General features: G+C 33.1%; 2 protein-coding genes and 1 pseudogene across 2 annotated transcripts; 2 read left to right on the forward strand and 1 right to left on the reverse strand.

The window, feature by feature from the left end:
• Nucleotides 1-11,531: 11,531 nt before the first annotated feature.
• On the forward strand, nt 11,532-12,761 carry LOC120155895. The gene is made up of 3 exons (XM_039167359.1): nt 11,532-11,742; nt 11,991-12,268; nt 12,399-12,761. Exons 1-3 carry the CDS (start codon nt 11,532-11,534, stop codon nt 12,759-12,761), a joined length of 852 nt encoding a protein of 283 aa, XP_039023290.1.
• Nucleotides 12,762-12,855: 94 nt separating this feature from the next.
• Nucleotides 12,856-18,486, forward strand: LOC120155897 (annotated as a pseudogene).
• A 242-nt stretch (nt 18,487-18,728) lies between these two features.
• LOC120155804 (ras-related protein Rab7-like) lies at nt 18,729-21,011 on the reverse strand. The gene is made up of 7 exons (XM_039167267.1): nt 20,881-21,011; nt 20,725-20,751; nt 20,499-20,598; nt 20,253-20,399; nt 19,465-19,545; nt 19,227-19,372; nt 18,729-19,079 (listed from the first exon to the last, which is right to left on the reverse strand). The coding sequence occupies exons 1-7, from the start codon at nt 20,931-20,933 to the stop codon at nt 19,016-19,018; spliced, it is 618 nt and encodes a 205-aa protein (XP_039023198.1). The 5' UTR covers nt 20,934-21,011; the 3' UTR covers nt 18,729-19,015.
• Between the last annotated feature and the right edge of the window lie 4,584 nt (nt 21,012-25,595).

Below are 25,595 nucleotides of genomic sequence, written 5' to 3' on the forward strand. Positions count from 1 at the left end.
TTTTAACCCATTCTGAATCAGGAAAAGAGTTCACTGTGTTTAGCGATGAGTCGATAAATGAATTTGGTTGGTTGTTGATATAAGAGGGAAAGGTGGTCCCCTATGATTCTCGTGAGCTTAAGGCTCACGAGCAAATTATCCTACCCATGATCTAGAGCTTGTTGCAGTAGTCTTCATGCTCAAGATTTGGAGACATTATTTATATAGAAAGAAATGCCATACTTTTACCGACCATAAGAGTTTAAAGTATTTGCTTACTCAGAAAGAGTTAAACTTGAGGCAACGTAGATGGGTTGAGTTGTTAAAGGATTAAGACTGCATTATCAATTACCACCCATGAAAAGAGAACGTTGTAACAGATGCGCTGAGTCGAGAGTCGAAAGTCGATGTCAGAGTTGAGATTGTTGTTGGAAGAGCTTCGAGTAGAACCCAAAATAGTAGGCAAAATCAAGAGATTGTAAAGTTCAAATAGTCATATAAGAGCTTGTGTGGAGCAAGTTAATCGAGGAAAAGAACCAGGGTTCGAGTTGTGAGAATGTGATGTGTTGTATTTCAGAAGACATTTATGTGTGCCTGAGGATGAGCAGCTGCGCAACCAGATTCTTCATGAAACTCATTGCATTCCATTTTCGGTTCACCCAATAAGCAATAAGATTTATCAAGAGCTTCAACCGTTGTATTATTGGCCTAGAATTAAGAGAGATGTTTTCAAGTTTGTAGCGAAGTTTCTGGTATGTCAACAAGTTAAGGTGGAACTTCAGGTTCTTTCGGGGTTACTTCAACCGATCCAGATACCGTAGTGTAAGTGGGACAGAGTGACTATCGATTTCGTGACCACATTACCGATGACGAGACGTAAGCATGACGCGATATAGGTGATTATGGATCAGTTGACCAAGTCCGCTCACTTCTTTCCGGTTAGGATGGATTGTACCTTGAAAAGATTAGCGCAACTCTACATCCATGAGATAGTAAGATTACAAGGAGTTCCGACCTCAATCATTTTGGACAGAGACCTTAGATTCACTTATTATTTTAGGAAGTTCCTCATAATTCTCTAGGCACCAAACTCCACTTCATTACCGCATTTCACCCTCGTTTCACTCTCAGACAGTCGATCAATCAAAGCGAATTATTCAAGTTCTTGAGGACATGCTTAGATAAATGGTTATCATTTTTTAAGGTAGTTGGGAATACCATTTATCTTTGGTGGAGTTCTCTTATAATAATAGCTATCAGTCAAGCATCCAAATGGCCCTGAATGAAGCTTTGTATGGAGACAAGTGTAGGATTCCTATTTGTTAGATCGATCTTAGTGATAGGAAATAGTAGGCCCAAATTTGATCCGAGAAACGAAAAAAGGTTCAAGTAATTCATAGTAGGTTAAAAGAGGCATCGGATCGGCAAAAGTTCTATGTGAATTTGAAACGAAAGAAAATCAAGTTTGTTGTAGGCGACAAAGTATTTCTTAAAGTGTCTTCGTGGAATAAAGTACTTCAGTTTGGACGAAAAAGAAAGTTGGCCCCACGTTTTATTGGTCCTTATGAAGTGTTTCAAAGAGTTAGACTAGTAGCCTACCATTTAGCTTTACCCCCAGAGCTGGAGCACATTCATAATGTATTCCATGTATCCATGCTTTGAAGGTATTGTTAAGACCCATCGCATATCCCACCCTTAGAGCAAGTTGGGTTGAGCCCCTACATGACCTATGAAGAGGAGCTGATTAGAATCTTGGCTAGCAAAGTGAAATAATTAAGGAATAAGAAGATTCATTTAGTAAAAGTGCTTTGGAGAAATCATGGACTCGAGGAAGCCGCTTGGGAAACAGAAGAAGACATGCAACTCCAGTATCTGCATCTTTTCTACCCACGTAAAATTTCAAAGATGAAATTTCTTATTAGCAGGGGAGATTTGTAACGCCTAAAAAATCATGTTAGTAGTTTGGGTCAACTCGAGATTCATTTTGGAGCCCAAAAGATTTATTAAAATAACTTGAATTAAGTTTATTTGGAATTGGGTTGAGTTGGGCCCAAAAGATTTATAAAAGGTAATGATATTTATATAAGCTTGAAAGTATAGGGACCTAAAGTATAGTTTACCTAATTTTATTTTTTTGAAAGCTGAAAACACACTTATTTTATAGTATGTTACATGAACAAACCCACTCTTCTTATTCTTCCTTCCATTTTCTTCTCTTCCTCTTCCCTTCCAAATGAAGAAGTTCAAGCACTCCAATTTTAGTTTGGTTAAACCAAGGTAAGATTTTTAAACCTCATCCTTCTAGTTTCAATTCAAGCTCCATTTTGGAAAATTTTCACCATGGTTTCAAAAAATGGGTTTTTAGGAGGTTTATTAGAAACCAAATATTCTAGGTTGTTTTTGTTAGATTTCGGTCATGAGAAGTGTTCTAATCCTTATTTTCATTTCATAATTAATTTAGAAACTCTTTTTTCTTATCTTGGTTGGTGAAAGAAGTGGGTGAACGCTCAAAAGCTAAGGGGAAAGAGAAAGCTCCTATTGAGTAAGTTGGGCTTTGCATTTAGCCAAGAATACAAGGTAACCACACTTACAACTTTGTCATACTCTTTAGTGGGTCATATGTAGTCCTTGGTAGAATAAAGATTTAGATTAAAGCTTGGTGAGCATATCAATGGTAGATTCTATATTTTGAAGTTACAAGCATGTTTAAAGCCCTATTTATATCCTACTTGAACACATAAAACTAAGAACATTGGGGAACCTTTAGGTATCGATGTGAGTGAGTTTAAGTGCCTAAATAAGGCATTTTTAGGAGAAGGTATCAGTACTGGAAGGATTAGTATTGATATTGTTCTTATACAGGTTTAAAATTATGAATGTTGTGAGTACAATATTGATACCCCTTTTTGAAGTACCGATATTGAGGGTTCGATATCGAGACCAGAATGCTTGGTATCTAGACCCATATTCCAGAATGTCATTTTCGTATTGGTACTCAAGGGAGTATCGATACCTAGGGTCCAAGTATCGATACTTCCTCTTTAAAATAAGAGGGTTTTCTTATGAGGTATTGATACCCTGAATAGGGTATCAATACCCGATAGGTAGTATCGATACTATATGGCCAATATCGATACCAAGTTGTTGTTTTGGGCCATAAATTAAGAGGTTTTTAGAGGCTAATGAGGTTTCCCAAAAAGCTTTAATTACTTTCAAATAAGACTACAAGTGGGAACAATAATAAAGCATAATTAAACGTATAAACGAAAGTAATTGGGGCTACATAAGACTAGCCTGACTTGATTCTCAGGAAACATTTCGGACACCTGAGTTACTTAAGAAAAGCTAGCAGTGTCGAAAGTATAGAATCAGTCTGGATATCCTTAAGGAGTGCGTAAGTCACTTTAAACTGACTAGCTAGGGCACAAAGTCCAGCACTCGCAAGGGGTGGGTTATTCAAGGGTGTGGTATGATGCAAAGATTCGAGGTCCACATCCTCGGTAGACTAGAGGGTTGTGTGAGCTCTGAGATGCAGAGATCCCTCAGCCGTACCATGATGTCTATCATAGAGTAGAGAATGAGTATCATAAGGATACTCACTAATGATACAAATTAAATAGATTCATTATACCCTTTTTATCAGTTATTTGAGCATGTTATAATTGAACCCATGTTAGTATGTTTTAGTTGTTAGTGCATTGGGCTAGTTCGCTCAGCGTTTGAAATTTGTTTCCTTACGAAGATTCTTAGGTAGAGCACTTGAAGAACTTTTGTGCTGAGTAGATCTAGACTCAAATTTTTGGAACATAGTACTTCTCGGTTTCTTCTTAGAGGGCATGTATATTTCTAACCCTTATTTTGTATGTTGAGTCGTAACTTATTTTAAAATTAAGATCTGTACATTTTGAACTGTATTTTTGGGAGCTCCCGACTGTAAACTATTTTTTATGAATGTATTGTTTATTTTATCACAAAAAGTTATTAATGAATGTTTTTCCTTCAAGTATGATAAAAAAATGGTCAGCCTTTGGTGGTTCTGTGTAGTGCTCTTATCAGTTGATTGTGTGTCGTACTGGTAGATGTTACATTCATATTTTAAAAGCATGTTTTATAAATGAACTTTAACTGAAGTATTTATCTTAATGTTTTTATACACTGCAAGGAGCATATTGGGCTTTTTAGCTCACTCTTTAATTTTTAACTTTTCAGATATTACCCGACAGTAGACTAGCAAACTTAGTATCAGGAGGATCAACCGTTCTTATTTTTGCACCCACTGTATATTTATATTGTCTTTATATATCTATTAACGGTATTTTGTTCTAAACATGTTTTGTACGAATTTTTGATGTTGGATATTTATGTATTTTTATTGTTATATGTATTTTATTATTGAAATGGATTTCAACTATATTTTGAATATAGAAAGGATTTTTGAATATGACATGTGACCGCCTGGATTCGGTCGTAACGTCTAGACCGGATCTAGAAACAATGTCCACATGTTATTTTATCTAATAAATTAATATTCTCAACTAATATGATAATATATGTCATCATTTTATTAGTAAGAAAATATGAGATACAATGGATCAAATTAAAACTTAGAAAAAGTTTAACGCTTAATCACTACACCAAATTAGTAAGTTGTTAATTTTGATAAAAATAATATCTAAGTTAAATTATAATTAAAATTGATGTTATAAAAATATATTAATCATGGCATATATTATAAGATGTACTTAAGAACAAATTTCTAACATCATTTATAATTTAGGAAAAAAATAAAAACCAAAAAAGATATATGTCTTGTTTTAATGTTTTTGGACTCTATAAATTTTTAAAAAAATCAACACAATATTTCAATAAAAATTTTTTATTAATTCAACCTATTCCCATTTATTTTATTGTTTTTGAAGAAACTAATATATATAGCACATCAATCATAATTATTGTCATAAATGTGAATGCTGAGTGTGTATATATGACTTTTGCATTACTTAATTTACTTTAAGTTCTGTTATTTAAACTACGCGCTTTGAATTGGTAAAAAATGTTCATTTGGTCCTTGAAATGATAAAGTTTTCAATTAATTAAAAGACAAATTTTCTCTTTTGTCCCTTAGTTTGATAAAAAAAAATACTCCATTTTTAATCTTTACAATTATAAAATTTTCAATTAATAAAATGATAAAATTGATCTTTAACTCTAAAAAATTTATAGGCATGGTGGAGCCTTTATGCTATATTTGCTAATAATATGGGACATAAGTTAAAATGAGTTCTTCTACCTTTTTCTCATGTAATATTTTTTTTTACTTAATATAATAAATTAGAGTTTTTTATTTGTACTGTTAACATATAAATTAAATTTTATATTAATTAAAGTTAAATATTTTTATATGTTAAAATATTTAAATATTTGTTTATTTTTTATAATCGATTGATGTAAACATCAACATCTCTAAATTATATTAGTTTCTTCCCAATAAGATGTAGACCACTCGGCCAAACCATAAGCAAATGGAAGAGTTATTTAAAGAATAATTCGTATTTTGTATTTGAACTTTTAATAAAGGCAAAGCCGAGACTAATGGACATGCTAGACAACAACAACATGTCATTCTGGTATAGTTATTCATTTGTATGTTTATCCATGTGTGTTTTCATTTGTATGTCAATGTCATTCGGACCCCATTCTTTATTTTTATTCTCGTTATTCCTTAACTACAAAAAACAATAGAAATTTGCCAAAATAAAAAATATGGTATTGAATTTTATATTTTTACATGTTCGTATTAAAGAACAGATAAATGTTTATTTATAGTATTTACTAAAACTCCATGAACCAAACTATTTAAGTAATTAGGGAATTGATGTTATCTTTTAAGCTTACGAGTTTGATATGTAAGTTAACCTATGTATTTTAGATTTTTTATGTATTTAGAATTCAGTTTGTTGGGGATAAATTATAATTCAGAGTTGTGATGTTTACATCATCGATTATAGAAGAAAAATAAATATAAATATATAAATATTTTACATATAAAATATTTAATTTTAGTTAATATAAACTCTAATTTATATTTAGTAGTAAAAATAAAAACTCTAACTTAATGTATTAAGTAAAAATAAAAAAAAATAAAGATTACATGAGAAAATGGAAGAAGAACTCATTTTAACTTTTATCCGATTAGTAAATATAGCATAAAGACTCCACCATGCCTATATAAATTAATCCCTAGGCTCTTTATTTCATGAAACTAATATGAATTAAATTATATTGTTAGTACTTATAGTTTTTTAAAAAAATTTAAAGTATATTTTATTAAATATGTTTTATGAAAATTTGGAGAAAAGCTTGTCCTTTGGGACGTGCTTCCTAGCTATCTTGCCACGTCAAGTAAGGCGTTTCTCTAGGACGCTCCTTTTGTCATGTGTGCAAGGCTTGTTTCCCCAAATGTTCTTTTTTACCTTGATTTCATAAAGGGTGCTAGTTTGATACATAATAAAGAAGGGGTGTTAAAATGGTGTCTTTTATTTTTTGGGGTGATATTTGGATAAATTTGTCATTTTATTATTATTGTTGTTATTATTATTATTAGGCTCAATACCAAAATAAGTGTCCAAACTATATTTAAATTCTCGAATAGGTGCCTAAACCATTTTTTGACCCATCCAGGTGTCTAACGTTACAAACGTTACACATTTAGGTGCTCGGACCGTCAATGACGTTAATTTCCCCCATTAAGTGACACGTGTCAGAATATGATGATTTTGATTTTTTTAAAATTATTATTATATTTATAAAAAAACCTAATTTCTCTTAAATTATAAAAAACCCAAAATAGGTAAAATCCCCAAATCATATCCTTAACTCCTTGTCGTCGCCCTTTCCAGCCACGACCACTGTCGCGGTGTAATCCATGTCATCCCCTAGTCATACGTCGTCGTAGTTGTCTTCGATTGGATGTCGAGATCGCGTGAGATCTCGATTTACATCATAGGGTGGTTCGTGGAGTATAAAACGTCGATTCGCCGTCGGTCGATCATGATTTCATGGGGGTTTTGGTCGTCAGGGGGAGATGAGGTCGGGTAGAGCTTCGTTGATGGCCTAGGGCGACGACTGATGTGGGTTTAGGGGTTGAAATGAAAGTTTTCAAAGTTTTTGGGTTATTTCAAAATGTTTATTTTTCTTTAAAAATATATAATTTTTTTTTTTAATTTTAAATAAATTTTTTAAAATACCAAATTGTAACACGTATCACTTAACATAGAAATTAACATCGCACATAAATGGGTAACATTTATAACGTTAGGCACTAGGATAGGTCAAAAAATAATTTAGGCACCTATTCGAGAATTTAAATATAATTTAGACACTTATTTTTTAAATCTTATTATTATTATTAAGCACATGGTCTTTTTAATATATGGATAAAGTAACTTCTTACCTTTAAATTTGACAAGTTTTAAAATTTAACCCCTAATTTTGTGAAGTTGATATTTTGGCTCATTATTATCCATTTTGATGATGTGGCAATATGATAGTGTTCTATGTGTTATTATTTCTTGCTCGTACTGTGTAATTTGTGTTTGTGGTCACCACTGAAATGACAACGATGAGTCCACCGCTCACGGCAATTCCGGTCATCGGAACACTGTACCATCAAGCTCAATGACTAACGCAGAATCTACTGGCTATCGATTCATTCGCCGGTTTCATCGATTTTTTTTAGTTCTCGCAGAAGCTCTGCTATTGTTAGTCTATAATCTTCAACTTTGGTAGTAGATATAGGAATGATAATGGATCGGGTTAGATTTTAAGTTGACCTAATTTTGATTCGAGAGAGAGTATTATAATAATTATTCTTATAAGTAACAATATACTCCTCATTTCAGTCTTAAGTTGACCTAATTCAGATTTAGGGAAGTTTTATCCGACTCGAAATCTAAGGTAAAAATTTAAATTCGACCAAACTCAAATAAAATATTCTCATTTTTATTTAAAATAAATACCTAATTGAAAAAACATGGAGAAAGTATTGAAACAATTATCTTGATATATAAAGAGAAAAATTATATTATTATCTTGAGTCAGGTTAGGTCGGATATTTTTCACCCATGAACTCAGACCTAATCCCACTCAACCTCATATTTCATGAAACTGCATCTGATCTAATACTTCATGAAACTTGATTTAGTCGAATTAGAAAAATGACCTTATAAGATCTGGTCGAAATAAAATCCATCAGATTCGAATCAAATTAGCATCCTATTGCACTTCTGACCAGCATTGCATTCAAGTGGTGTTATGATAACGTTTAAGACGCCATGGATGATGTGAAAGAAGACTGAGGGAGCAACAAAAGACAAGAACAGTATAACAGTATATTGGAAAGCATGGTCTTCCTCACATGTTGAAGCCATTAACGAACAACAAACTCGGATCGGAGGAGAAGACAAGGGTTTCGAGTAAGGTATTCAAACGGTTAATTCGGTTAACTGGCCGAACCGAATTATTCAAATTTCATTAACCGAATTTTTTTTCCAACCGTTAACTGAAACAATTTTTTTTAAATATTTAACCAAACCGAACTAAGTTAGATTAATTGATCGGTTAACCGAATTAACTGAAATTTATAAATAATATTATTATATATTAAATATTAAATATTTTTTATTTAATCGGTTAAAACCATAGTTTAAACACACTTAAAGTTAAATAATATATATAATATATTAAATATTTAATAATTTTGATTAATTCAGTAAATTCTGTTAATTAATTGAAATCGAAGTTTAAAAAATCATTAATTTTTAACCGATCTAACAAAAAATTAACCGACTAATTACTACCAAAATTCCCCCGTTTGGTTGACAAGGAATGTCATTCCCGATAATCTTACATTATCAATAGTAGATTTTTTGGGGTATATTATCGGGAATGTCATTACCTCATTTTCCTTAGGTATTGTTGGATTACCGGTGTTTTTGACTAAAATGCCCTTAAAAACAAATTTCTTTCAAAAATATCATTATTCTGTCATTGAATAATAAAAATTCTACGAAGGTTAAATTATAAATTTATCCTTAAACTATTTTAGATTTACAAAAAAAATATATAATTAAAATTTTTTATATGAAGTTAAGGGGTTAAAATAAAATTTTGCCCTTTCATTAAATCTTTTTATATTTTTAATTTTGTAAAAAAATATATAAATTTTATGAATTTAAATTTTTTAAAGAAAATATATAAATATTTTCTAACTTGTTAAAAAATAAATATATAATAAGGATAATTTGGTTAAATATACATTCCAATAATCTTTTATTCATTTAACCAAACACGATAATCTTATATTCCTGCTAAACCAACCAAACGCAAAATACAACATTCTCAGTAATCCTATTCCCTGGTAATCTTTTATTCCCAATGGTAATCTTACATTCCGTGAACCAAACGCATCCTAGATCAGATTCAGGTTTAAATATTGTTTACTTGCTGGCGGCGGCGTATTTGTAAGGCTGTGAATGGCGGTGTTAGATGGCGAATTTAATGTACGTTAGCATTTAATGTTCTTTTCATTTAGAGATAATTGACCAGGGTGTCCCTAAAGTATTTTTTATTTTAGAGTTAACTACACTTTTAGTGTCTCAACTATCAATTTGTTCCGTTTTGGTCACCTAACTATTTTTTATTTCAAAATCATACCAAACATTATGTTCCGGTCAGGGTATCAAATAGCGTTCCGAAAACGCTATAGCGGCCGCGATATTACGGTCGCGCCACCGTCCGAAACCGCTATTTGTGGTTTTTACGGTGGGTCACGGATTCACATCGATTGCGATGGATTGCGTCCGAAATTTAACGGGAAACGGACGATTGCGTCGATAACGGAACGCAATCACCGTTATTCACCGTGATTCCAAGACAAATACAAAAAATCAAAATTCACTACAATCATCGTATAGAAAACAAAAAAAGAAAATGAAGGGAATATATTCCCTGCAACTTGTGAGCCCACAAGTACACTGAAAAGTGAACTTAAAACTGAAAAGAAAGAAAAATTACTTACAAGTTACAACCAGGGTAGGAAGTGGGACAAAACAAAATACGCTATTTAATCAACCGTGAACTCAAATACCCACACCACACAATACACATCTTACCAAAAACCAATCGAGAAGGAGAAGAGCCGGAAAAACAAAGCCTCGTCGAGCTTCGTCGCCGGTGAAGGAGTAGATCAAGTCATCAGCCATCAAGCTTCCCGCTTCCATTTAAGAAGGTAATTTTTTTTGCTGCTTAGCTTAGGAAGATTGAATATGAAATATTCATTAGGGATTTGAGGTTTTGATTTCGAACATGCAAGAGTGAAATAGGTGGGGTGAAAACTGAAAAAATTTTATCTGGGGAATGAGAATGGAAAGAAACGAAGAAGATGGCTTTGAGAGAAGTGGGAGCTGGGAGTGGGAATAGCTGAGAAACTTCTCGGGACCTCTCTTGTAAGTTGAGATATTTTATTTGTTTTTCTTGATAATAACGATATGTAATTTTTTTACACATTAATATCTAATAAAAATGGTTCGTGGACCCTTACAAAATTTTACACAGAGCCAACCAGCCCGTCCCCAACCTAAAAATTAAAATACCCAACGCCCCAATCACTCTAGCCAGTCAGCTTGTACATTGAAATTGTCAATGCCTAACCACTACCCAACTCTTGCAGATTGAATAATTGATTGAATAATTGATTGAATCCAGTGAGTTCTTTTTCTTCCTTTTTAACTTTTTAAATTATTTATTTTTTTAAGCTTTGAAATGACATATTAAGATTTTTTTATTTTGTTCAAGCATATTTTGATAAATATATATAATATAGATATATAATAAATTTTATAAAATCACAAAATATTAAATTTAAAATTATTTTTTGTTAAATTAAAGTTTATATTTAGATTTAGATATCTGATCCGAAAATTTGAATATTCAGTTTTTTTAGATTGAATACGAAGCACGGTTTTAATAATCCAAATTTGAGAACTATATTATAAAAATCTACATATATTAAAAAAATCATCATAATTTTTACATGTTCACTTGATCATGCTTTCACTCTACCACCGTGTTACTACTGCCTGTAAACCGGAGTCACAGTAAATAATTTATTATTTTTCTCTTTCTCATTGATTATCTGACAAATTGGATGCCACAATAATTACTACTTTACTTTTGTAAGCAAAAATTCTCTGCCTCACTTTAAATAATATATTTCTATTTTTATTATATAGTTTTGAAATTAAATGAAACAACTAACTACATTCAATGAGTGTGAGTTATATTAAAAAAAAGGAAAATAGGTAAAATTATTTTATGCACCACTGATGAAAAATTATTTTACAAGCTAGGTTCTAAACCTTCTAAATCTCTAATATTGTCTTATATTTTATTTAATTTCAGTTTAACTTATATTTTTGTTTACAAGCTAGGAAAATTATATTTTTGTTTAACTTTACATATATATTAATTTCAGTTTTTATTGAAATTAAAGCATGCCATCACGTGTTGAAAAGTTCCCGACTGAAGGATTAGAAGGTGCACCGAGTAGAGATATAGGTTGGCACTTTGGAGATCCAGTTCCAAATACGAAAGGAAATGTTGTATGTAAACTTTGTGGCAAGGTTGTGAAAGGAGGAATAACACGGTTTAAAGAGCACATTGCTCATAAAACCGGTGAAGTCGCACCATGTCCTAATGTCACTGGTATGTGAATATGTGATAGTGATACTTTATAATTTCTTTAGAAAAAAGATACTTTATAATTATTTTTAAATATTAATAATAAATATTATACATTATTAATAGTGTGAATTATATTTATTTTGATTACATGTATCATTAGAGAAAACATGATGAAATTACTTAAAGAAGCCAAGGAAAAGAAAATGGACAAAAAAAGGAGAACAGATGAATTCTATCACAATTAAGGGAAGAAGAGGATGAATTCGTAGATGATGTTTCTGCTATGAGACAAGCTACTCAAGAAAGTATCCGATCACAACACGAATGGCATAGAAGAGAAGAATTCAGACGAAGTACGGGTGGTTGGGATAACATTTATGAAGAAGGGCGATCTTCTTCTCTTGGATCACGCGGAAGATATCCTGAAGAAAGATCTGAATTTAGTTTAAGGGGAACTATACCTGAATTGGTTAAGAGCAAAAGCTCAAGACAACCAAAGGTTAGCGAGTCTATTTTAAAGACATTGCGTAAAACGATGGGTGAAGCGGTATCAAAATTTCTAATATACGATCGCCTTCCTTTTCGATTAGCAAGCTCGCCTTGGTTGTATAACTTAATTCAAGTATCAATGGAAGTAGGAAAAGGTGTAAAGCTCCCAACACCTTATGAGATTTCAGATGTGTATTTTTTCATCGGAGTATGAACAAGTTCGTGAATGGGTAAATGAACTGAAGACACATTGGAAACAATTGGGTGCAACTCTGATGTGTGATGGTTGGACCAATAGTTTAAATCAAATGCACATCATCAACTTCCTTGTTTATTGTAGTAAAGGAACTGTATTTTGGAAATCTGTGGATGTCTCGAGCGTTCGTAGTAGATTAGACAAAGTTATTGAAGAAATTGGGGAAGAATACATTATCCAAATAGTGACCGACAATGAGGCAGCAATGAAAGCCACTGGAAAAAAGATTAATGTTGAAAAGAAACCATCTTTATTGGACCTCATGTGCAGCTCACTGCTTAGATTTATGTCTTGAGGATATTGGAAAAAAGTCCAGTGTAGCAAAAGTGTTAGAGGAAGCGAAGAAAGTGACATGCTTCATATATAATCATATTTGGACCATTGATTTGATGAAGAAGTATACTCACGGTAAGCAAATTCTTCGTCCAGCTCTTACTCGATTTGCTACTCATTTCATACAGCTTGAGGAGATAACAAGGCAAAAACAAGGTTTGAGAGAGATGTTTAAGTCAAAGGTCAGTATTTTATAATTAGTTAATACAGTTACTGATTACTCAAATATAACAATAGTTAATGATTTTATTAGTTCCAATTTTTAAATAAGTTAAATTATGTTATTGATTTTTTTCTTATTAAAATATAGGAATTCAGAGAATCAAAATGGGGACAACAGAAATCAGGGCCTGCTTATGAAGCCAAGAAAATTGTTTTGGGAAAATATTTTTGGAAAAAAGCCGTTGATATCATAAAAGTTTACGAACCCCTAGTCAAAGTGCTAAGGCTTGTTGACGGTGATGAAAAACCAACAATTGGTTTTATTTATGAGGCCATTGATAGAGCTAAACGAGCAATTAAGGAAAATTGTCGATATTCCATCGAGTATGAAAGAATTATTGACAATAGATGGAATTTTATGCATTCCGACTTGCATTCAACTGGTTAACAAAAGAATCTATGTTTCTATGACATTTAATTAGTTAGCATTTTTTTGGATTTTAATTTACATTGTTTGATTGGTTATAGATTAAAAGAGAGACATCCATAATGAAGATTGTTGAACATCTTGATATAGTTAGGTTGCTTGCACGAGGTATGTGTTGTTTTAAGTATTGTACATCTTAACATAGTTATATTACATGAGGTATATGTTGTTTTAATTATTGTACATCGCACTTTTATGCTCTTGCTTTAATGAAGATTTTTTTCTTACTTTAATTATCGCATGAGATATGTTGTTCTTTTTGCTTGCATTTGATATATATATATATATATATATATATATATATATATATATATATATATTTTTTGAGTTTTTCAGTAAAGGATAACTCTTTGATAAAATGATAAATAATTTCTTATCTCATAGTTATAGAAAAACTTATTTTTATTCATTTTAATATATTAGATTTTTCCTATGTTGATAGTATTATTTCTTTTAAATAATAATGTATTCACAATGTCATCGTTAATTAATTATCTTATCCTATCATCGGATTTTTAAAGTCTTCTATTTGGTTAAACTATATTATATATATATATATATATGTTAATTTCGCTTAGAAAACATTTTAAAAATCTTTAAAAATGATTCTTTATAATTATAATTATTTTTATTATGTTTTAAGATAAGTTGTGCAAAATTTAAAAAAATTCACGACCGCGACACCCGCAGTGAACGCGATGGCATCCGTTATTTCCGCAACCGCAATAAACGCGACGCGACCGAAAACGTGACCGCGAACGTTATTTAAAACCCTGGTTCCGGTTTTAGTTTGGTCACGTACCGTTAAAAAAATAACGGTCTAACACTCGATGATGACGATGGACGAAGTCGACTGGCGGTGACGATGGTGAGTGGTGGCAGCGACGAGAGACTTTGGTCAAATTCAAGAGTCAGATTGATATTTTATCTGAAGTTTAAGGGTTAAATGATACTTCATCTAAAGTTCAAGGTCTAACTGATGTTTTATCTAAAGTTCAGCGGTAAAATTAAAAATTAACCTCTTTGACTAACATGTCTTCTATCAAATTAACTTCAACTTCAGCTACCCAAGGGGAAATCCTAAGTACGACCACGACCACGACCACGAGACGAGACGGCGGCGGCGGCGGCGCGCGAGAGTCCCCCTTGTTCTCTATCACTCAATAAGGAAGTAGGAAAGCCAAGCCTTAAATATCATTCCCAATAGTGTTTCCAATACTATGTGGGATTGAAAATTCACTAGCAATTTAAATTATGAAGAAACGGAAGAAATTTTTTGTTTACATTTACAATAAGCCTCTCGTAATCCAAGAACATGCTTTACCAACTTAACAAAACAATTCATCACGATATTGTCTACTCTGCTCGGTATTTCGAGCAAGTAGTAAATGTTGATTATAATTGAACTTAAAGTGTATCCGGAAACACTATTGGGAACAAGTGTTGGTAATGCTCAATCCCACATAGTATTGAAAACACTATTGGGAATGGTATTTAAGGCTTGGCTTTTCACTTCCTTGTTGAGTGATAGAGAACAAGGGGAACTCTCGCGCGCCGCCGCCGCCGTTCGTCTCGTGGTCGCCGTCGCCGTCGCCGTGGTCGTACTTAGGATTTCCCCTTGGGTAGCTGAAGCTGAAGTTCACTATAATGACTTTGTTGTAAGTACTTTTAAACCAAATTATATAATATATATGAATGTATATGTATGTATATCATACAGTGATGATGATCATCTTGTATGCAGGTGGCAGAGAAGAACTTTACGAGGCTGTGCAAGACCAGGAGCATGCTGGTTGTCCATGGCCAATTCCCAGGACCCACCATCTATGTTCATAAAGGTAATACGGCGTTTGTCAATGTTCATAATCATGGTGATTATGGTCTCACCCTTCAGTGGTAACCTAATTTTCTCCCTTTCTTCTGATCTCTTCATTTCACACCTGTTATAAAGCTAAAGATTTCCCCCATTTTCCAGCCATGGGGTGAAGCAACCCAGAAACCCATGGTCAGATGGCTCTGCATACATCACACATAGGGATGGCAAACGGGCAGGGAGGGTGCAGATACCCTTTTCCCCATCCCCGTACCCACCTAATATTTTTGAATCTATCACCTACCCACTATTCACGATGAGTAAAATTTTTAAATTCACATCCGTCCACGCGAGTACATTCTCAAATCCACTCCTATATCTACTATCTAACTAGATACCCACCACCCATCCCGTACCCACCTAGCAGCAACCTCACATATTATATAAGTAATAAAATATAAAACAAACACGTCCATTAAAAAACCTAATAAAATAAAAGCTTATATCATAAATAAATAGCTAAAGTAAACTATATTTTTTATTTAAGTACCTAAAGTATTTTTTTGTCAAAAAAAATATATATAAAGTTATCTTTTTAGTCAAAATAGATACCTAAAGTATTTTATGTCAAAATAGGTACCTAAACTATTTAAGCTTTTTCATCTAAGTTCTAAAATAGTTAATATGTGACATTAATTAAAGAATACTTTAGGTACTTGGATGAAAAAAAATTTAATGCTTTAGGTACCTATTTTGACCAAAAAGATAATTTTAAGTACTTATTTTGACCAAACAATACTTTAGGTACTTAAATGAAAAAGATGGTATACTTTATATATTTATTTGTTATATAAGCCTAAATAAACCAATGATTAATTGAGTTTATACCCTAATATTTGGTTAAATTTTAAGTCATGTCCTATAAAATCTTAAGATTTTTAGAATAATCTCTAAAAGTATACTTAAATTCAAAATGTTTCAAAATTTATATAGTGGGTAATTAGTAGGCAGACGGATGCGGGGCGGGCGGATAAGGTTTTAAACCCATCAACTATCTACCATCTACGGCGGTATGACTTTTTACATCCACAACCTTCTATTACTAACTAAACTTATATACATTCCGGCCCCAACTAGAGAGAGTACGATGCGAAATCCACATAACTGCATTTGTCTGCCATCCCTAATCACACAGTGCCCTATTGAACCAGGCAACAATTTCACTTAACAAGTTGTGTTTTCCGAGGAGGAAGGGACTCTCTGGTGGCATGCTAGTAGTAACACCGATTGGACTCGAAACACCGTCCACGGTGCCATTGTCGTTTACCCTCCTCGTCGATCTTCCTACCCTTTTCCCACTCCTCAAGGGGAACAGATTCTCATATTTGGTACTAACCCTTTATTTCTTTGCTATGTATGTATCTGTGTCATGTACTAATAGAATACTATATTATATATTTTGATTCATGTATCTGACCTGGGTTTTGGCCATTGTATGTATGCATACATGCAGGAACTTGGTTTACCTATGATGTAAACAAGGTAATCATAGAGATCCTAAGAACTGGGAAAGATGTACCTATATCTGATGCTTATATCATTAATGGCCAACCAGGAGATTTCTGTGCTTGCTCTAAAGGTACCCTAATCTGTCATATATCTAGCTAACTAAATGTCGGACCATTTCCGATCGGCTAAAGAATTTTCATCCGATTTGGCTCGATTTAAAGCTTTCAAGCTCGAATCCGAACAACCCTTTTCTCCTTTAGTACTTCTCATTTCACCTGGGGAGTGTCCTTATCCTTCTCTAGCTAGTATCTTTATTCCACACTTAGATTCACATGCAAGGCTAATATTGTAGTTGAACACTTTTGAGATGATTGATCACCCCACCTAAGCAGATTAAGTTCACTAACAGACATAATCTTCATGATTATATGTGTTGATCTTGTGTTGCAGAGAAGACATACCGATGGCAAGTCGATTACGGGAAGACGTACTTGATTCGACTAGTCAATGCATTGATGGATGAAGAGTTCTTCGCAATAGCAGGGCATAATCTCTCAGTTGTTGGAATCGATCGAAGCTACCTGAAACCTTTTACTACTAGTTATGTCATGTTAGCAACTGGGCAGACAATAGATGTTCTAATCGAAGCAAATCAATCTCCCAGTCGTTATTACATGGCCAGTTGACAATATTACACCGACAATACGGTTTTTACCGGATATGATAAAACGAATACTACTGCAATTCTCGAGTATAGAGGGAGATACAACAAACAGTCACCGCCTTTCTTTCCCGAAACTCTGCCTTCTTATACCAACTATGATTCTGCAACAGGATTCAGGAAGCGTTTGAAAAGCCTCGCGAGCAAAGAACATCCTATAGATGTTCCGAGAAACGTAACTGCTCGAATGCACATAACAGCTTCCTTGGATTGAATTGATCTTGCAGATATGAACTATACTCTCCTTTCAAGCTTAAACAATATAAGCTCAACAGATGCACTTGAAGCTTATTACAGGTAAAAACTCCTTTAAAACTTTTGATGTACAACAACTGGAAGTAATTACCATATTAAAGACTTTCGTTGTAGGAATTTGAGTGGATCCTATACCTCGGATTTTCCGGATGAGCCGCCGTATTACTTTGACTTTGTAGGTGATTTGAGAGATACCAGTACGCATCCGTTGAAGGGGGCGAAGGTGAAGATTTTGGAATACGGTGAAGAAGTTGAGATCGTGTTTCAGTCGACGAATCTTTTGAATGCATCGGACGAGCATTCTATGTATATACACCAGCATAAGTTCTACGTACTGGGAGAGGGTTATGGGAATTTCAACAGTACAACAGATCCGGAAACATATAATCTAGTTGATCCACCTTACCTCAGTACTGCTTCACTCCCTGTAAAAGGATGGCTGACTATCAGATTTAAAGCTAACCATCCTGGTATCTTACTATAATTTTTGTGATTATGAACATGCTATTATCGACATGCCGGTTCTATAAAACCCGAATTTTGTTCGAATGTTGTGAGCAGGAGTATGGGCAATGCACTGCCAGGAAGGCAGACATATGATCTGGAGAATGAACACTGTCCTGATAGTGAAGAATGGCAGCAACCCTGATACAAGCATTCGTAGTCCCCCTCCGAACATGCCTTCTTGTCGAAGTTCTCCGTCCGTTCTCTGAGATTTGGAAGTTTCGGCTAAACAAATATATCAAGTTACTCACTTTATATCGTTGATTTCTCGATCAGTGTTTATTTGTTGGGGAGAAACCATATCTGCAGATGTAGCATTGGTTCTGAATATGTACGGGTCATTTGCCGATTCCGAGATTCGAACTTTAAACCTATATCTCATAATTTGGTTATATGAACTGAATTTGCAGTTGTAAAGTTGTGAAAAATGTTTCTGATGTACTGACAAAAGAAATCAGCTACATAAATTAAGTCCATTGAAAACATGAACAATCATCATCACTTGAATGAAAGCTCATCCAAATATTACATTTTGAACATATAGCCCTAGTTTTAACTAACAGCAAAATCACCTGGGATTCTACAAAATTTTACTTCTTTTACTTCATCTCTACCAAAAGCAAAATTAATGTCCAATAATGCTTCAATCAATAGATTTTAGAATACAAATGTATATATAAAATTTTAAAAAATGGATAAGAATCAGAGGAACCGGAAAATATGGCGGCATCGAACAACCGATAATAAAACGAGCTTGGCTTGTAATCAGCATGCACAACCACCTTTTTGCTCAGTCTGAGTGACAACATCTGGGATGCCCTGGAAATATCTGCTAAATCATACACAAATAGGACATTAGCTATATAATGTCCCAAAAGCATATTGTAAGAAACACAGCTATGCAGTAAACAAAATGCATGACAAGATAATGATCATATCTGAATTTGCGGTGCTTGATGGAAAGAGATAAACTAACATGTCCTGCTCTCGCTCATTCGCGAGGGCAGTTTTGGCAATGCAATGAAATGCTTCACCGACGTTGATATCTTCTTTTGCTGATGTTTCGAAGTAAGGTATGTTTTCTTTCAAAGCACACCAGTCTTTTGCTTTCGTCTCGGAGACCTACATATGGCTCAAGACACCACCAATGAAACTCTGGGGTACTGTCAAGACAAGAAAATTAAAAAGTTTATATAGAAACTATACATCCTTACCACTCGACTATTGCCACCGTCTAAATCTATCTTGTTTCCAAGCAATATAAACGGAAACGTCTTGGGGTCGGTAGGATTTGCCTGGCACGAAAAGAGAATCAAAACCGTATCAGCATAACCACATCAAATAACGATTTAGAGTGTGCTCATGTAACCAGTTGGCGAGGTCAATCAACAAAAAAGACACCATCTTGCAAGAAAGTTTTGCTCATGCAAGGTGTGTGGTTCAAATAAGTAATCAATATGCATTTTTCTCAGAAAGAATTTATCAAAATTTGTTCCTACAACTGTCATTGGGAAAGTTGTCTAGGATTCTGCATTTTTTCCTCTGGAAAATATATAATGCATTGCAAGCCAAAAAAACTGATGCACAGCACATTGTTCTTGCTATTCTTTATAACCATGTCAATGGATGTTATAGAGGCATAATAGAACATAAAGTGACGTGCAATTTGATGAAGAACTAAAACCAGCAAGGAAAGACCAACAAGTGTTGGGTGCAGTCAAGGAAAGAGTCCATGTTTGAATTTTGGAAGTGACCATGTTGGAGGCAGGGATGGACCGATTGGGGGGGGGGGGCGTCGCCCTTTTGAATATTTCAAATTTTTATATAATTTAGGTATTTTCTACCGACAACTATTTTTATCCTTAAAATTTTATAAATTCGTCCCCTAACATGAAATCATACGTCTATCCCCAGTTGGAAGGGATAATTCGAGCCCCGAACACGAACAATAAATCAGACCTCGAAATGAAATGAAAGAACATAGAAAAGGGAAACGAGAAACCTGTTTAAGAAACTCCTCATGCCAATTATCAAGGTTATCAAATGATTTCATCACATTAACATCATAGACTAGCACACAACAATCTGCACCCCTATAGAAGGCAACTCCAAGGCTCTGAAACCTTTCCTGCCCTGCAGTATCCCATATCTATCCAATCAAAAAAAAAAAAACCTTCAAATTTAAGCTATAAAGAACATGGAAACAATCAAAATGAATTATAATAATATTAAAAGGAAAAGGAACAACTTGAAGAGTGACATTGCGTTCGTCAATCTGGAGTTCTTTAGTGACAAAATCAGCACCAATGGTTGCTTTATATTGCTGACTAAACTTCATATGAACATATCTGAATTCAACCGGTTAATTCCCGAAACAATGTACCTTATATTGAAAAAAAATCAAGATCTAAAAATTTAACCCAAAAATAAGAACAAATTTAAAATCCAATGCCGGATGAAACTTGAAAGGATACTGATTCATCAACGACGTCTTGCCCACCCTGACGACGACATTGACGTGAAAACAATTAAACATATAATCATCTTTACGAAATTGAAAAACCAAACCCATAAATCTTATTTCGAAAGAAGCCATGGGAACTGAAAATTAAGATCGGAAATGATCGTACCCGCTATCGCCGAGAACAATAACCTTGAGCAAGGTTCGCTTTTGCAATGACATGGCGGCAAAATTTTTGCTTGGATTTATTAGATTTGGTTTACGTTTTCAAAAGAAATGAACAACAAACATCTTAATCATTACCCCCAGGAATACATTTCGGGTTCTTTTATATTACTGCAGATTTGAATTTACTAAATATATCTGAGCAATTCTTCATGGAAGGATATCATGTATTGTTTTACTGTAGAAATGGATTTACTAAAATTATATTATTTTTATTTATCAACCGGCACAAACATTTATATACACAAATAATGATTAAACTATATTATAATAAGTTTTGGGTAAAGTACGCATTTAGTATGTAGACGATCAGTTTTTGTTCGTTTTAGTACCTAAACTTTTATTTTTATTCAAAATCATACCTAATGTTTATTTTTCATTTCATTTTAATACACCGCCATTAAAAACTTAACGTGTTTAGTACTTAAAATATCAGTTTTGATATGTTTTAGTATCTAAACTTTCATTTTTTTTTCAAGACTTAACTTTAAATTTTGAACAAAGATACTAAAATGAAACAAAAAAACTAAAGTTTTTAATGGCATGATATTAAAATGAAACAAAAGCTAAACTTTAGGTATAATTTTTTTAAAAAAATAAAAATTTAGGTATTAAAACGACCATAATTGATAGTTTAGTACCTAAACGCATAATTTACCCTTTTTTAACGTTTAAATATTATAAATTAATCATACATTTTTATGAAATTATTAAAAATAGTCATTATATTTATCAAAATATTAAAAAAATCCTTAAACATATCAAATTTTATCACTATTTATAACGTGCTATGACCATTTAATAATAGTTTGATAACTTTCATGATCATTTTATTATTTTTAAAATTGTAGTAACAAAAAATATTTTAACATTGTTTAAGGACCAATTTGATGCACCAAAGTTTGAATTTTACATAATTAGCTACGTATTGATACTTAAACTTCTCGTAATACCCCAAAATTTCAGCAAGTGGCCAAAAAGTAAATTTTGAAAGATTAGTAGCCAAAATATAAACTTGAAAAGTTTAGGGAACTAAAGTGTAATTTTTAAAAGTTATATATTTTGTAACCGTAAATGAATATTTCTCCTCAAAAATGGAATTTTTGTGTGTTTCAGGTTTTTGATCTGGGATTTGTAGAAAAAGTTATTAATCAATAAAGTTTGATAAAATATTCGGATAACTGGATCGAATCGAAAGTTTAAAAAAATTGAAGGATGGTTGTATGGGGTTAAAAATATTATTCTGATATTTTTAATTAAAATAATTTGATAGGGATCAGTCAAGTTAAGTAGATTTTCCATGTTAAAGTGTAATAGTTGAATTTAAGTGACTAAATCGATTTTTTTGAAAAAATGAAAGGGAAAAGATGAAAATTAGTAAATAATATTTTTATATTTATTTAATTTTATTAAAATTGAGATAAAAGGATGGCATGGGGGTAATTATCAAGATCCATTAAAGGTAGAAAAGTCTTTTGGGACCAAAAATGAATTTTGAATTCATTTTTATTAGAATTTAAAAAAGTGTCCAAGGATATCTTCATAGAAAAGTCATGAATTTGTGTTCTTCCTCCTCCTCCTAGCTGTGATTTTCCATAGCCAAAGTAAGTAATTTTTTTTTACATTTTTAAAGCCATTTTATTTAGAATTTGGACTAAAGTGTGAAATAGAAAAATTACCTACACTAAATTCTCTACAAGTTGGTATAATTATTTCATGTTTTCATGATTGAATTGTGAAATTGGTAATTATGGTGGATGAATGAGAGATGAGAATTTAATGAAACAAGGTTGAATTAAGATGCATGGTGTGTTGTGGAGTTGTAATCAAGCATGAAAGTTGAATAAAAAATAACAGAAGGACTTGTTTAGTGATTTATCCATAAAAGAATTCATGAAGGAAATGTTAAGTTCGATTGGTTTTGATATGGAAATGAGTTTGATTGAAAGGAAATAAATTGTAGGTGATGAATTGAACTTGAAACAAATTTAGGGACAATTATGCAAGACTTTAAAGTATTCGGCCTTAAGGGAAAATTGGAGAAATTTTTTTTAAAAAAATCCTAAGGGCTTAGATTGATTGTAAAAGTGAACTTGCGTGCTTGGAATTTCGTTTTGGACAAAACTGAAGCTTTGTTAAAGTTAGTGGACCATTTCGTAAATTTGAAATTTTAAGGGATCCATGCACAAATGATAGAAAGTTATGGTCCTATGATGAAATTTATTATTGTATGATGAAATGTTGAAATGGGATTGATTTGGAAAGTTATAAAAGGTTGAGGATCAATTTGTAAGCATTGGGAAAGTTTGTGACTAAATGTGAAATATAGAAAAGCTCAGAGAATTGTTGCAGTGAGTGATTAATTGGAGTACTTGAAAGGATAATTAAATTAAATTAAGGTCGATTTTGGTTTAATGAAGGAAATTAGTATTGAACATGCATTGATCTTATTTTTTTAGAATTTTGATTTGAATTCGAGTTTGTTATATTTGTTCAAGTACCGAGTTATGTTTGAAATTGTTTATATGTCGGTAATTGACAATTGTAAAGTTCGTAATCGTAATCGAGATCTAAATAAACCAGATACGTAGGATACAGTTCAAAAGTGAAAGTGTTCGTAGTAGTAAGCGTAGTGAGGCAACAGGTGAGTGCAACTTATTTATTTAATATATTTACACTCGAATATTTTATATTAATTTATTAAATAGTTTTTAAATGATTTTTGTGTATGAATTTATTCAATATATTTTATATAAATTTTATTACGTTATATTTGAATGTTTTAGGTATGAATTGTCCAATACCGATTTTACTTATGAAATTTTGATATTTTCTATGTTAATGATTTTATACGAGCAAATGATTTATTTTATTACATGGTTTTGAATAAGTGTGAAACCATATATGATTTGAAATAAAGCCCAATGTATGTGTGTTAAGAATTTTTTTATACAAATGGCATATCATGTGCGAGAGTGACTATATGATACATGTTTATACGGAACCTGTAATAACCCGAATATTTACAAAATAATATTTAATTGAAATTGGAGGTTAATTGTGAAAATTGGTAAATTGTTGGTGACTAAATCAAAATTTATGAGAGTTTATAGGCCATTTTAGAAGTAAAGGAAATCCAGGGACCAAGCCTTGAATTTACCCTAAAACTGTCGACAGCTTTGGGTGATTATAAGCGTGTATTTGGTTCTGATTTTCAGAACCAAAATGCTCCCAATTTTCCTTTCCCATACGTCGTTTCCAACTCCGATTCCGACGCCGTCCAAATTCCGATCGTCATTTTAAAACCACCGTTGTGTTCATCATCGAGCGTGGAACAAATCCTTCAATTTAATTGAAGCGAAACACTGCCAAACGTCGGGAATTTACAGTCAAAGTCTCGACGTTTTTGTTAGCTCTATCGCTGGGAAAATCTTAAATTCACCGCCGATCGTTGCTCCGTTTACGACACCTCCTGCACCATCGTGTTCCTTGTGTCGTTTCGAGTCCGCCGGTGTCAACCTTGTTTGCCGTCGACGGCAGCGCGTGAGGAGGTGGAGCAGTCAAAGATTCGGCCGAGTTAAAATCGAGCTCTCCGCCGTTCAAAAATTTGAACCGATCTTTGTAAGTATCTCGAAATCGCTTAAAATAATTTTTAGAAATTTTTCCGGGATTTTTAGACCCCTGGAAGAGGCCTCACGCGCCGCCGCAGGGAGAGTGGAGGGCTAGAAACCGGTTTGACTGGTTTTCAACCGGTTCTGACCTCTTTGACCAGTTTCGACCGATTCGAACCGGTTTGACCGGTCTGACCCGACCCGACCCGACCCGACTGACCTGACCCGACCGTTGACCGTTGGCCGTTGACTTACTTTGACCAAAACTTAAATTGGCTTTGACCGAGTATACCTATTTTGATAGTTTTCGACGTCCCGAATCCGTTTCCGAAGTCCGTTTCATCAAATTCGAACCCGAAGGCCTTCAAATTGATGGTCAAAGTGGTTGACTTTGACTTTGACCAAGAATCTGAATTTTCGAAAAGTCATACTTTATATTTTTCGATGTCCTGATTCCAATTCCGCAATTCGTTTGGCCAAATTCAAACTCGAAATATCCCAAAATGATAGTCAAACCTGAAAAATGCTTATATACTTAAGAATTTTAGTTTTGAATAATTAAGTAAGATTTGGGGTTGATTAATTATTATTGTTTGAAGGTACAAGAGACTCTCCGGATCGTTTGACAGCTCGACCCAGCTCTTCTAGATCAGTTAAACCACGTATACCAGTATTCACTCGTTCGAAAACTGTAGCAGAGCGTGATGAAACCAGTAATCAGTAGATCTACTATCTGAACCCATTATCGATGTGTGTTCCTGTTTACTACATAATGGTTTTATATGTTTTGAAATATGATACATTGAAATCTATGGATTATTATTGTTGGTACACCGATTTATTGTTGATGATTTATGCACTTTGATAACTGGTATATGGATATTGATTTTGGGATGGATTGAACTACAATTATATAGCTCTGATCAAGCTAATAAACGGGCCTAATGTGACTCTTGAGGGCCCCAAGATGTTTCATTAGGTCGGCTTTCCTTTGCTGTGTGCTTAGGGTAAGCTATATGGACTTATTGACTTGGGCATAAGGATACAA

Source organism: Hibiscus syriacus, unplaced genomic scaffold (assembly GCF_006381635.1).
Source record: "Hibiscus syriacus cultivar Baekdansim isolate YM2019G1 unplaced genomic scaffold, ASM638163v2 tig00111208_pilon, whole genome shotgun sequence".
Classification (NCBI taxonomy): Eukaryota; Viridiplantae; Streptophyta; class Magnoliopsida; order Malvales; family Malvaceae; genus Hibiscus; species Hibiscus syriacus.